Genomic DNA, 14,974 nt, shown 5'->3' with positions numbered 1-14,974 from the left:
ACAGACGGACAGAGATAAAGACGGACGGATGGACAGACAGACAGAGATAAAGACGGACGGATGGACAGACGGACAGAGATAAAGACTGACGGATGGACAGACAGACAGAGATAAAGACTGACGGATGGACAGACAGACAGAGATAAAGACGGACGGATGGACAGACGGACAGAGATAAAGACGGACGGATGGACAGACAGACAGAGATAAAGACTGACGGATGGACAGACAGACAGAGATAAAGACGGACGGATGGACAGACAGACAGACGGACAGAGATAAAGACGGACGGATGGACAGACAGACAGAGATAAAGACTGACGGATGGACAGACAGACAGAGATAAAGACGGACGGATGGACAGACGGACAGAGATAAAGACGGACGGATGGACAGACAGACAGACGGACAGAGATAAAGACGGACGGATGGACAGACAGACGGACAGAGATAAAGACGGACGGATGGACAGACAGACAGACAGATGGACAGACGGACAGAGATAAAGACGGACAGACAGAGATAATGACGGACGGATGGACAGACAGAGATAATGACGGACGGATGGACAGACAGAGATAATGACGGACAGATGGACAGACAGAGATAATGACGGATGGATGGACAGACGGACAGAGATAAAGACGGACGGATGGACAGACGGACAGAGATAAAGACGGACGGATGGACAGACGGACAGAGATAAAGACGGACGGATGGACAGACAGACAGACGGACAGAGATAAAGACGGACGGATGGACAGACAGACAGACGGACAGAGATAAAGACGGACGGATGGACAGACAGACAGAGATAAAGACGGACGGATGGACAGACAGACGGACAGACAGATGGACAGACGGACAGAGATAAAGACGGACAGACAGAGATAATGACGGACGGATGGACAGACAGAGAGACGGACAGAGATAATGACAGATAGATGGACAGACAGAGATAATGACGGACGGATGGACAGACAGAGATAATGACGGACGGATGGACAGACAGAGATAATGACGGACGGATGAACAGGCGGATGGATGGACGTACTGCAGGACCAGCTGTCTGATGCTGTTTCTCAGCTGGTTCTTGTTCAGCTGTGGGCTCCATGTGTGGTTTGACAGATGGTTGGACACAAAGTTGTCGACTCGCTGTCGTAAGTGCAAATACGCCGGCTGAGAGAAAGAAAACAACTAAATTAACCCTATATAGCTACTGTGTCACATCTGATATATGAACTTCTAAGAACCCGAGCAGGTTCGAGTCCAAAACTTCTACGAGTGCCTCGAACACAGGCCGGGTTCGGTATTAGCGGCCTCGGGCACTTTAAGATAAATCTGCTTATTTGTTTTTCAAATGGACCCGATAACAGTACCTCAGATGTGAACTTGTGTTAAATTCATTTGAGAAACGCACATAGAAAAGGAACACAGCCTATGTCTGTATCCTCGAAATCCATATGAGATCAGAAACATCCACTGGCTTCATTACACTGTGTTCATACAGGCTTTTCTTTTGTAGATCATTTTACACCAGTATCTGCTGCACTGCTATAAACATCTCATTTATTTAGATCACAAGCAGCAACATTTGCTGTTATAACAGAACATAACACCATTACAGGATACTCGTTTATTTGTCGCATCAATGACAGATTTCAGACACAAAACTAATGAAAATGCTGTTAAAAAGCTATTGAGCTGCTAAACGGAGTTAATTATCTTATAAAAGACCGTTAATCGAGACATTCTCATATATTAATAGCGTATATGATTAGTTCTGTGCTATTATAGTGAGACACACAGTACTGGTTCCTCCAGAGAGCATCACCGAGTTAAATCATGGTAAAAGCGTGGTACTGTGGTGCTGTTGTGAGGTAAATGTGTGTGTTTTGCCTTTGTATCCACGTCCGCCAGACAGTCTCTGCGGAACTGATCGAACAGACCCTCCGTCTTCAGGTGATTAACGATCGCCGACACCAGCTGCGGATCCCCGGGGTGAAGCGCCGCCATCGCGGAACCGAAACACCGGAACGAGCCGAACTGCTGCGGCGCGGCACAGAATAAACAACCAGCCGGAAGTTTACACCGCGCACAGGAAACAGGAGAAGAAGAAGAAACGCGCGGAAATCCAGCGCCATCTAAAGGTCGCGCTGCAACAACAAAAACAAAAGTGTGTTTTTAATGCTTTATTTAATGACAACTCACTCAATATATAATAATAATAATAATTGTAACACTTGACAAAAACGAGCGACACGTATTCTGTAGTGAACCGAAGAATCGGTTGATTGTGAAGAATGCTCGAGTTTGATTGAGAAGCGCTGGGGACCCCTGCTGGACAAACTCTGCAAATACAACAACACAGCTTTTACCAACACATTCTGATACATTACATGCTATTAATCATCAAAAACACATCTCTTCCATCTTTATTTGACCCTCTAACTCTAGCACTCTCTATTCTAATTATATTCTTTAAAAACGCTTTTAGACTTGCACTCATTTACTAACTGCTAGTATTCTTTAAAAACAAAACTAACACTAGCTTGTCTAATCTTACTCTATTCTTCTTCTATTCTATCTGTTTTCTTTTTATTTATTATATAATAAATAAATACAATTATTATTATATAATAAATAAATAAAAAACCTTGCTCCGTGTTCTGAGGCTTGTTATAACACTTGCATATCGTTGCTCTTAGTTTTATTGCTTCCATTGTTCCTCATTTGCAAGGCATGTAATTAATAGCATCAAATATGAAGTATCTGTATAATGTGTGTCATTTAGTTAATTATGAGGGCGGGTTTATCAGGTAATATGAGATAGCTCAGTGGTCATTGATATAAACAGCACATGATTCTCTGAGTTATCCAAGCACTGATTCAAAACAGCTCATCACTAGTGAACGGCGATAGTGTTTATTTTAATCAGACGGTATAAAAACAATGTGGCAGCGGTGGGATTCGAACCCACGCCCCCGAAGAGACTGGAGCCTCAGCTGCTGAAGGATAGTCCCACAATATTTCAAGAAATGTCAAGCAATGTTGAACTGCACAGCCAATCGCATTGAAGCGCTATAAAGAATAATGAAGCAAAAAATGGGCATTTCAGTGAGAAGACAATCTGTTATAATAGCATTTATTACTATTTAAAGTAAATGCATGCTTCAGAAACACTTGTTTCAGAACAGAAATGTAGTCCATAAGCAGAATGATTTATTAGCAGCACTGACTTAGGTTACTCTTGAAATAGCTACAAAGTATTTGCATGATGGAATAATTATTAATGTGTACAATTAATAATAGCCAGTGTGTATGTGGAATGTTACCTGAGATAGAGAATGAAAAAGAGAAAATGTAGCTTTACCACATGAGAAGTACAGAGAGAGATGCCATGAGGGACATGAGTCTAGCTCAGCGACCTTCGACCCAGGCAGAGCTCAGTTAGAGAGGAAGAGGGCGGGGTGCCAGGCTGATTTGGCTCCATGGCCTTCTTGGCTGTTCCAGCAGCAGCAGTTTGCTCCACCACCCTTCTGCTGGTCCAATAGAGACAGTGGGCTGCTTAAGACAACAACAGAAAAATACATATAACAATTCTGAAAGAAAAACATTTCAGTAAATAATACTAACAAAAAATACTTGCTACAGTAATGTTACCTTTGGAGTGTGAAAACCACAGATGCATTTCAGCACACCTCCAAGCAAGGTTGTCTGGCCACGAGACTGCATCGGTCATTTCTCAATCTGTTAGCATTATAACAAATGTAATGCATACAAGTGAGTCCCTTAAAAGAGCATTGCACTCATTTCTAGGACCTGAGTCACTATTTATTAGATATATAATGTTACAGCTGGCATCTCTCTTCAAAGGAGAGACAAACAAGAGAGTTTCACATCTTCACACCATCCCTTCCTCCACCTTCTCATCTCTGAAGCTCCCAACACAAACACCTTTCCTGTAGCTTTTCATTAACATAAATCTCAAAATACCTGCAACATTATCTACATAAATGTCTATAAACAACTATGAGCCCTGGTTTACAGCGGTGTATCCATCACATTGCATTGCTCTAATCAGGGATCAGGTACATGTTTGTACTGGAGCCTTGTGTGTTCTTCTGTTATGCAAATACATTAAACAAAGATACTAATAATGTTCGATTATGCAAGTCAACAAACAGTCTTTTTTATTTCTGAGTCATGCAAAGGTAACTCTCTCAGCCTTTGATAAATCTGCCAGCACTTCTTCTGTGGAGGATCGGCCTGTTACCCTCATCTGAGCCAAATCCATTCAGACACATTTTTGTTTGCCAGACATTTTTTCTCGAGTTCGATGAAACATTTTTGAAAGAATTATTAAAAACCACACGCTAATAAAAAAAAATAAAAAATGCAATTAGATGATAATTTCTTACCTGTCGTAATCCGTAATACCGCTGTATTTGATAAAAAAAAAGTGATGTCCTCCGTGAAATGATGCTGATCTGACGCTCGCTGGTCATGAACTTCAGTAGAGCTTGTTTGACCTCTGACACGCCCCCTGAGGATTATGTCATTCTCTCGTACACCTTCGGCAGTTTGATTGACAGCTGACTAGAAGCGCTGACCTCTCCACCTAGCGGTGATGCGCGGAAACGTGCCGTCGACATCCCCCTGTACTCTGATTGGTCAAATGTCACGAATGTTAAGAATCGCGCTTTTTGATTGGCTGGAAATGTTATACGCTTCTCATCCACATCACTCTGATCCCGATATAAACTATTACTAGAATTAAACATCTTTTAGAAAACAAAACATGACTTCTTTTGATAAAATACATTAATATAATCATATATGTGTAACAGAAATGATAGCTAAGCTACACAATGAGAATACAACACTTCTTCTATCAGTCACCGCTGAGTGTTGGTAACTTCTGACTGAGATCTAATGTGTTTTTTGGTGAAATGAGGCAGAAATATATTGTTAGTAACATTTCAGAAGATTTTTTGGGGGTAAGATATGCAATTACAACTTCTGTGGGGTGTGAAGGAAAAGTAATGTAACTAGTAGTGCATCTAATTACTGCCAGAAAGTAATATTACTTTTGAAAGGAGTAACTTGTAATGAATAGTTACGTTACATTGAGTAACAAGCCTAACACCGGTTACCGGTAAAAACTGCTTCTAGCCATTTCTAATAACCAAGCATTGCCAATAAGAACAAAAGTATACACAAGTTACAGTTCACCAGAAAATAAATTATGTAGTTTACTAACTCTTAAATCATTCTGATTGACTGCCATAGAATGGCTACCATCATAATATCTTGTGCTTGACCGGTCTGGGACAACAAGAAAGAGAATAAATGACCATGTTTATATTTTTTGTGTGAACTACCCCTCAAGTTATTTGACCAGTAGTTCTAAGCAGTATTCCAGTAGCAGCCAACTATTCACTACACTCTGAACAATATGGAAGTTAAAGCAACCAATGCTGTAGCTGTGTTTGCAAGAGAAATTGATACAGAAAGCTACATTTAGCCTGAATGCATCAGGAGTTTAACAATCACTGCGCAAATCAAAAACTACAACAAACATACTTAAAACATCTGTTTATATTTAATAGGTTCAGTATAAGATTATAAAACATGAACAGAACAGCTACACAAGACAGTGAAAAACAAACAACATTTTAGACGTCTACATCTGGCCTCATTAATGGTCACAATTAAGTGAGTTTATAACCAATTAAAGTTGCCCACACACACGGGGAGAATCAGGCCCTCGAGCCGATGTTTGAGACACAGTGCAACATTCAGCTCAGATCAGCAGCCCTGCGTGTCTCAAACAGGTCCTTGAGCAGAGTGCATCAGTGGTGCGTGTTGCAGACGGGCGGCAGGACCCGGCGTGAGTTGGCTTTGACCCAGGGGTGCTCCATCACGCTGCGGAGCGGCAGACGCATGGCTGGACTGTGACGCAGCAGCTTAGAGATCAGATCACGAGCGCCGTCAGAAACCAGCTTCGGAAACTGAAGATCCACCTGCAGACAAACACACAACATGACTCGCTCGAGCTAACTTCAGCGTTAGGAACATTCTGCAGTCTCAAACAGTTCAGAACGTTCTGTTTCTTCATATTTTCCTTAACTTGAATTCCTGAAAAGAGCATTCTCAACCCGTTTAATCCCACCGCTCACAACAGTGACCGTAAAAAAGTGTTATAAAGTTCTAAAAACCTTACGGACTGGTGTTTTAGTGCATTTCCTGAAAATCATTTATCTAAAATAAAGGCTAGTAAAGTATATTAAAGATATGACAGAGTTTTGGTCCACATTATCTTTAAGGTGTCTAGTAATTAATATTATTTGGCAGTTAATAGTTAATATTATTTGGTTGTTTCAGTTTGTTATTTGTCCAATAAATGACTAACATTTTTAGATTTAAACAATTGACAGATTTCCGAAATATTTGTGTTTTTTCTTTATTATGACAGGTGGTGTAATAAATAGTTTAGCAGTGTTTTCATAGCATTCAGCTGACACGTTTGTTTGAAGGTCATTGGACAGAAGTGGAATAGTGCGTGTTGTGTCAAAATATATATATATATATTTTTAAATCCGATTAAATCGGAAGTATTGTGAGTGAAAGCAGACAGACCTTAGTGATGCGCTTGTATGTCTCTGTGTGGCTGGCCGTCTCGAACGGAGGGTTTCCCACCAGACACTCGTAACACAGCACACCGATGCACCACAGATCCACCTTCTCATCGTGAGTGTGACCCTCGATCATCTCCGGAGGAAGATAGTCCAGAGTCCCGCACATGGTCCGCCGTCTGACACACACACACACACTTAAATCAAGATCTATTTGCTTTACTCAAAGTGACTGAAGATATAGAGTCATGTTTTCGGGAAAAGTATCAAAATTAAGCGAGCTCATGCTTAAAACGAGAGAGGGGAAGAAAAAAAAAAAAAAAAAAAAAAAAAAAAAAAAAAAAAAAAGTGATTTTGCATCTCAAGTGAAGCATCTTAATTTGGAACGGTAGTATAACATTTATGATAATTGCTGAAGTTTGGTATACAGTATTGAATTACATTACAAAAACAAGCATTGTCCTCTTAAGTTTAATACCTTTTCAAAAATAAATGAATACAATAAAACACAAAGCTGAATAAAGTAGACAAATGTTTCAGTGTTATTTTCCCATAATATATATTTTGGTTACACTTTATTTTGATAGTCCACTTTACACATTCTACTATCTATAAGTAACTACATGTCTACTAACTCTCAGTAGGGTAGGTTTAGGGTTAGTAGAATAAGTTGACATACTTGTGGATCCATCAAAATAAAGTGTTAGAAGATATTAAGCAGACAGTCTACTAATACTCTAATGACTGCTAGTTGACATGTAGTTACGAAGTTACTTACTGTTAGTAGAATGTCTAAAGTGGACTATCACAATAAAATGTTACATATTTTGTTTTATTTTAGTTAAAGTGTGTAGTTTTGTTGCATGTCATTTGTTATTTTTTGAACGCCTAAATAGTTTTTTTTTATAATAAACTTATTTATTGTAGTACATCAAGTTAAGTTAAAGGGAGAAATTAAGAAATCTAGCTGAAATTAAACTTGCATTTTATTTGTTTACATTTCAAGAGTTTTCTTTAGTTGTTTAACTATAACCCTGGTTTCAAACAGACGCTGTAACCCATTGATGGAAACTAGAATTATTCATCTTGAAGTGCCTGCGATCAAACACCATGCATGCTCGTGTCTAGTCCTGATTTAGGAGTGTTCAGAAGTGTGTACTGGAGACCCGACAGACTCTGATGAAGAACAGAACGGAGGGGTCCTGGTGCATTATGGGTGTGTTACCTGAGAGAGGGCGCATGGACAGACCAGCCGAAGTCAGCGATCTTGAGTTCTCCTCGGTATCCCAGCAGAAGGTTCTCAGGTTTAATGTCTCTGTGGATCACCTTCTTCTCGTGGCAGTACAGAAGCGCGTCCGCCAGCTCCTCCATGTACTACAAACACAAGAGCAGACGTCATGAGTGTGTTCCTGTGATTCTGGATAAACTGAGTCACAATTTGGTCTCAAGTAGAGTTCACGATTCTCAACTAAACAAAGTGTGACAAAGAATTAGTTGCAGCAGTCTATTTAAAAGGGTTTAATTTGAATGCATTAAAATTAAACACTTTCATATATAACCGAATACACAAATTCTTCATATTAAAATGAAAAAGTGGTTTGAATAAATGAGTCAATGACTCATAAATACCTCCCTTGAGTCATTACTGGATGAATCCGCATGTGTGAACAAAGCTCTTGAATGAAAGACTTAAATACTTTAAGCAGTCACTTGTTGCCATCTAGTGGAGAAACAACGTAATCAACAAGCGTTGAGTGCAGTTACATGCACCCTCTTAATGCAATAATGAGATTTTGGCAATATCGCGATTACCTCATGTAAACAATACTTCATCCTCAATGCAATTAAGCTCATAATCGCGGCTAGCATAATTATATTAACCGGGAGTGCCTAACTCGTGCGGGCTCTTTGATCGCCCCCTGGTGGCTGGCTGCAGTACAGGTCATAAACCCCACCCTCTTCACGTAAACGAATGGGACTTCAGTCAAAATAAAAAATAAATTACTCTTCCAACAAAATTTTCCAAAATATGGTTTTGGTCATTTAAAAAAGGTAGTCATCACGCTGATATACATGTTCAATTGTTCGTTTTTGTGCCAAGTTTGATTTTAGCTAGTAATTTGATGCTATAAAAACTGGACATGTTATGGTTGATTGGGTCAGCAGGAGTTTGATTCCGCGGCTTCACCTCACGACACTACTGCGCAGACTCGGGCTCCAGACGAAGAAGCTCCGCTGCGCAGACTCGGGCTCCAGACGAAGAAGCTCCGCTGCGCAGACTCGGGCTCCAAATAGTTGCATTATTCGTGCGCATATAAACACAGTCAATGTTTATAACTGAACTATAAACTTTCATTCCAGTATTTCTGTGATAATATGAATGACTGTAAGATTGAAATAATACAGTGTAGTTGAAAAGGCCGTTTCCTGCTTAAACAGCATCTGCTCAACGCAGATTTGAATGATCCGGTATGACTTTTTCAAAGGTTTAGACACGGTCTAATCATCGTCACTTACAGTGTGTTTCCTCTTCAACATCAAATCAGCATATAATAAAGCCACTGCTTTAGGGCAGAACACACCTCTGAAAACAATGTCTACACCCTGTTTGAGTTTCTTCTTTTAACGGTAATCGGTTTTCACTCGATCTTTGCATAGAGTCGAGGAGTGCTCAACCTTTTTGACGCTCTCAATCCCATAATGCACCGCACAAGCATTTGTGCTCAGCTTCCATAGGAATGAATTGAAAACGCTCGCTCCGTGCCAGTGGAAACACTGTTAGAAATGAGATGTCGTGGGTGTCTGAACGGAGATGGCGATCTCTTAAGGATGAATGGTGCAGCTGTAGTGAGACTCACGGTGGCAGAGCGCTGATCGTCGAAGCGTCCGCAGCGCTGCAGCTCTTTGTACATCTCTCCCCGTGGAGCGTACTCCAGCACCAGAAACACACGCGCGTTGTCCTGGAAGTAGTTGTAGAAGCGCAGGATGTTGGGATGCCTGGAAAGTAGGGTTGAAACGATTAGTCAACATTATCAATTTTTGTTTTATAAAATCTATTTTTTCAGAACATTTGACTCACGATTTGTAACTTGTCAACTTAAATAACCACTTCATGATTTTGGTCTTGTTTTCCAGTACAAATATCTAAACATTCTTTAAATCAAGATACATTTACTGGAGACGCACAATGACATTAAGTCTTGTTTTCAGAAAAATTAAAATTAAATAAATTAAACTGAGTACAAGGACATGTGCAAACTTAATTTGATCAATTTCTCTAATCTGCACTCATTCTGATTCTCCAGTAAATGGGTCTTGATTTAAGTATGTTTAGATATTTGTACTGGAAAACAATACTAATACTGGGGGGGGGGCCTTGTAACTTGACATTTGTTTTTTCAGAATGTTTGACTGATTCTCGATTTTTAACTATAGTCAATTTGAAAATGTAACTACAACATCACTCAAGCAACTTTATTAACCCTCTAGATAAACTAGGGCTGGTCGGTATATTGAGTTTGTACGATATATTTTTTTATAAGTGATACGGTATGAAGCAAACCATTAATATCGATATAGCCTGCAGTAGTTTGATAGGAGCACATCTGAAAAGATATCTAGGGAGGACATGAACTGAACTGCTGTGGAGAAAGTGCTTAATACAATTTTCCAAACATGTGACAAGCTTTATATGAAGGGCTTTAAAAAAAAAAAAAAAAAAAACCACCGGTAAGATGTAGTAGCCTATAGTTTGAGTTTAAAGCGGCTCGCCGTCAGATGCTCTGTTTAAGACGCGCTGTTTAATGTGTTTGAGATGTGCCGTTTTCCTTAATGCTTAACTTACATTTCACATGTACAGTCCCCTCCATAAGTATTGAAACAGTAAAGACAAAATTGCTCTGTTGACTGTGGAGTCAAGACATTTGTAAATATGATTAAAAGATGAATATGAGACAAAACTACAGAATGCCACATTTTATTATTAGCCGTTTCAACACATACATGTTTTAGCAAATAAAAAGAACAGCACTTTTAGAGTTCATCCCTCTATCTGATGTGAGCATAAGTATTGGGACAGTTGAACATAAGGCAGATATAAAAGATTAAAAGCTATTATTTAGTTGCAGATCCCTTGCACACAATCACAGCAGTGAGTCTGTGACCCATAGACATCACCAGACTCTTGCTCTCATCCTCTGAAATACTTTTCCCAGCCTTTAATGCAGACAATCCCAATTGTTGCTTGTTTTGGGGAGTTTCTGCCTTTCCTCTCCTCTTCAGCTGCTGAAATTCATGTTCAATCAGATTTAAATCTGGAGATTGACTTGGGCAATATAACACTTTCCATTTCTTTGCTCTTATAAATTCCTTGACTGAACTGGCAGGGTGTTTTGGGTCATTGTCCTGATGCAATATGAAGCACTTCCCAATGAATCCGGTGGCATTTTCTTGAATATTGGTAGGCAAGATGGTTTTGTACCCTTCCAAATTCATTCTGCTGCTGTCATCATACATTAAGTCATCAGTAAAGTTGAGAGGGCCTGTTCCAGAGACAGCCATGCATGCCCATGCCATGACACCACCTCCACCATGCTTTACAGATGAGGCTGTATGCTTGGGATCATTGCAGTTCCCTTTCTTTCTCCACATTAGTGCTTTCCCATCACTTAGATAAAGGTTCATCTTTGTCTCATCGGTCCATAAACACAGTTCCAAAACTCTTCTGGCTCACCTTTGTGCTTTTCTGCAAACTCTAATCTTGTCTTTCTATGTTTGGTGCTGGTCAGAGGTTTGCATCTTGCTGTGTAGCATCTGTAATTCTGTGTCAAAGTCTCCTGAGGACAGTAGATTGTCAGAGCATCACCCCAGCTTTCTGGAAGTTGTTGGAGATTTTACAGACACGTCTTTTAGGATTCATTTTCACAGCTTTTATGATTTGTCTGTCATCAACTACTGTTGTTTTCTCAGCCGATCAGGCAGTTGTTGGTTGCTGGTGGTTTCCAAACTCTTGATTTCTCCATGCCCTTTGTTTTTGCTAGAGCTCTAACTCAGTCAGTCAGCTCCCTCATCTTCATCCTGGTTTATGTGTGTCATCATCGAATGCAAGATGCAGAATACAGAAGTAATGGATATAACTGATACGACACATTCCCTGCTTTTAATATCTGAAGAATTAATGCAACAGGACACAGCTGATCACTTAGAAAGACCTGAGAGGCAACTGCTCCAATACTTATGCTCTCATCAGATAGAGGGATGAACTCAAAGTGCTGAACTTCTTAGCTGGTAAAACATCTATATAATAATCCTAATAATAAATACCAATAATAAAATGTGACAATCTGTAGTTGTATCTCATTCATCTTTTAATCATATTTGTAAAAGGGCACTGTATATCCTCCATCTGTAAATGTTCGAAAGCCATGGAAATACTTCACATTTGCTATCAGAAGAGCATGAGCTTTTGCTTTGCGATTCTCCGCTAAACTTCAGTCTTCATTGAACGAGCGCCACGCACCAAACAGACGGAGCTCAATGAAATAGTAGCGCAATAACTGACTAAAATATACATTTTGCTGAAATATTTGTAGTTGGAAATAAATGTGACACTTAGAATTTTAAAGCTACAAGTGTACGTGTATGGTAGCACTAACTGTAAAGTGTAATGGGGTAATCAAAACAGCCTTTTTACTCAATTACTCTGTGCTTCTATTAATTTCATTTTTACTTTAGTAAATTTAACTCCTGCTTTAAAAGCATTGTTTGTTTTTAGATTGCAATGTTAGAATGTAATGCGATTAACCCTTTTTTTTTTTTTTTAAACATTATATGCCTACAGTCACTTGGTTTAATCCACATACAAAATACCGAGATATACACTGTATACCGCAAATCAGCCAAAAAAAAATAAAAATACCGATATGAATTTGCTCATATCACCCAGCCCAAAGTTGAACTAGAGACACCAAAAACGGCAAAAAAAAAAAGAAAAAAAAAAAGAAAATTGTTTACCAACTTGATTGTTAAATTGTGCTTTGTTGGTATAATATCTGCTAGAATGTTTTTTTTTTTTTTTTTTAATTGTTTTGTATTTGATTTTCTCTTTAAAAAGAAAGCCAAAATGTGCTTTTTACTGTTTTGTCTATTTAGTTTATGCAACGGTGAAAAAAAGCTGCATTTGGCATTCGGCCCAGTGTTTCATTTTTGTTCGGTTTTGGCCAAGAATTTATTTCGGTGCATTCCTACTCGACTCTCAAACTAATGGTTTGTTGCAGGCCTACTGGAAAGAGACGGTTTTAGTTCCTGCAGGATCCTGAAGAGCGTCTGAAGGAAGGAGAAGCAGCTGGAACGCACCTGAGGTGAGACTGGATCTCGATCTCTCTCCTCAGCTGATGCTCCACACCTTCCTTCTCCATCTGAGACTTGAACAGCACCTTCAGAGCCACGATCACCTTCAGCTTCCGCTCGCGCGCCAGATACACGTTACCAAACTTGCCCTTCCCCAGCGGGCGGCCGATGTCGAAGTCCTTGATGGAGAACTTCCTGGAGTTAAGAGAACAGCAGGGAATAAACACTGATGTTCTTCCTCAGGGCTTCGGTCTTGTTTTCCAGCACAAACATCTAAACATCCTTAAATCAAGATCAATCACTGGAGATGAACTATAACATTAAGTCTCGTTTCCAGAAAGAAGAAAAAGCCCACCAAAATGAGTTGAGTTGGTGCTTAACAGCAAAACCGGTCAATAAATCAGGTTTTTCTGACCACAACAACAGATACGTGCGCTTGTTTTAAGCGCAAACTTTAATTTTAATCAATTTCTGCAGATAAGATTAGTTTTATTTTGATTAAATAAAACTAAATCGCTTTAGTTCTAACCACATTGGCAACTATTTTAGGATCATCTGACTTAATTGAGGAATTTCTCTGATGTTATTGTGCACCTCAAGTCAATATGTCTTGATTTAACTAATTTATTTTATTATTAAACTTTGAGATATTTGTACTGGAAAACAAGACATTAATCCTGAGGATGAAACCACTCACAATTCTGGATTCACACGATCTTCAGCAGGAATAAAAACCATGATGAAAAGAAATTAGATTTACAACAGACTCACTTTGTGTTTGACTTCACGGGAACTCTCCCAGGACCTGAAAGAAGACCAGAGACTGAATCAATCAAATCTCAGAAAAACATGCAATAAATGAGTCATAGCATGTGTCTATTAGCAGTGAGATCACATCTATAACCGAGATCACTCAGAGTTCACTGGCCAGACAACAAAACACCACTGAAGGAGGATCACATGGACTTCAGAACACATTCACAACCATTCTGCAACGCTCTTTCAACCATCAACAGCATATATGACTAAACAACTCGTTTATAAAGAGTGTTTGCTTGTGGTTCTAGAGCTGGTACCTGTAACAGCGTGTGTGTCTGGATTCATACCGACTCTGAGAGGAACAACAGCAGCAACCTACAGCACAAACACACACACAGCGATCAGCAGAGACACAGATGATCCCTGTGAAGCGCACTCGGTAGTGAACGAGAGAGAAATGAGACGCTAGCGTTAGCTTCACGTTACCTGTGTTTGCAGAGCTCTGGGTTCCCTGTTCTCTTTATTCTGATAAAAACACAAACACGTCTCAAACTCAACACACACTGATGAATAAAGCACTTGCATCAATAAAACACACAACAGATAACCAAAACAAATATTAAAACATCTCTAATACATTATAGCTAACGTCTGAGTGGATTTAGCACTCGGTCTCGTAGCTAGACGATGACAGGAAAGACTTTAATTTGATTTAGATTAGTCACCGCGCAATACTGACACCTTTTAACACACATATATACCCGCTTATGTTTAAATGAGATGATTAATAATTGTTTATTATACCTGCATGATGACCAACGAGCGCTCACGTCTGTTTCTGCTCTTTCAACCGCCTGGATTTAAACTGAACACCAGCTGCATTTCTATTGGCCGAGACGCTCAAAACTCCCCGCTGATTGGCCCATTGACACGAACGCTCATTGGGCCAGGGATGTGACAATCATTCTGGCCCCGCCCACAAGTATTTTAAAAACCGGATATGCTTTTGCTAATTAATTCTTCATATTTTCTAATCATATGATTTAATCAATTAAAATATAACATATTTACAATAAATTTAAACACGTACTCTACATATAATTATGCATAATTGCCATTATTGTATAAGAGAACAAAATATGTTTTATTTAAATTGGAATTCTGACATAAAAATTGAAATTATGACAAAAAGTCATGAGTATGACCTCAAAGTAGAAAGCACGAGGTAA

At 39.4% G+C, this 14,974-nt stretch overlaps 2 protein-coding genes across 4 annotated transcripts in view; both read right to left on the bottom strand.

Annotated features, from left to right (window-relative positions):
* LOC306853050 (uncharacterized protein) overlaps positions 1-2,100 on the bottom strand; it is a 22,835-nt gene extending 20,735 nt beyond the window's left edge. For both annotated transcript variants that reach the window (XM_079390217.1, XM_079390218.1), the window contains exons 1-2: positions 1,900-2,100; positions 1,055-1,179 (exon numbers count right to left, since the gene is read on the bottom strand). In XM_079390217.1, the coding sequence (XP_079246343.1) occupies positions 1,055-1,179; positions 1,900-2,016 (242 nt within the window). In that variant the 5' untranslated portion in view covers positions 2,017-2,100. The remainder of the gene's footprint in view (positions 1-1,054; positions 1,180-1,899) is intronic.
* Positions 2,101-5,520: 3,420 nt separating this feature from the next.
* On the bottom strand, positions 5,521-14,625 carry LOC306853065 (aurora kinase B). 2 transcript variants are annotated; one of them, XM_079390237.1, is made up of 9 exons: positions 14,550-14,625; positions 14,232-14,270; positions 14,063-14,120; positions 13,758-13,791; positions 12,993-13,181; positions 9,497-9,635; positions 7,864-8,012; positions 6,643-6,817; positions 5,521-6,026 (listed from the first exon to the last, which is right to left on the bottom strand). In XM_079390237.1, the coding sequence occupies exons 1-9, from the start codon at positions 14,553-14,555 to the stop codon at positions 5,856-5,858; spliced, it is 960 nt and encodes a 319-aa protein (XP_079246363.1). In that variant the 5' UTR covers positions 14,556-14,625; the 3' UTR covers positions 5,521-5,855. The 2 variants fall into 2 exon arrangements, with proteins under 2 accessions (XP_079246363.1, XP_079246364.1); XM_079390238.1 differs by lacking the exon at positions 14,550-14,625 and adding an exon at positions 14,383-14,518 and having other exon boundaries at positions 5,585-6,026.
* Between the last annotated feature and the right edge of the window lie 349 nt (positions 14,626-14,974).

The sequence above is a fragment of the Barbus barbus genome (genome assembly GCF_936440315.1).
Source record: "Barbus barbus genome assembly, chromosome: 33".
Lineage (NCBI taxonomy): Eukaryota > Metazoa > Chordata > Actinopteri > Cypriniformes > Cyprinidae > Barbus > Barbus barbus.
Note: the sequence above shows the minus strand (reverse complement) of the source record. Positions and strands in the feature narration are given on the sequence as shown.

Bases quoted from the DNA above. Each gene is read 5' to 3' on its own strand.
- LOC306853065 (XM_079390237.1), bottom strand. The intron at 14,121-14,231 runs GTAACGTGAAGC...TTTGTGCTGTAG, and splicing joins CCAGAGCTCTGCAAACACAG to GTTGCTGCTGTTGTTCCTCT. The intron at 8,013-9,496 runs GTGAGTCTCACT...TTGTGTTTGTAG, and splicing joins ACGATCAGCGCTCTGCCACC to TACATGGAGGAGCTGGCGGA.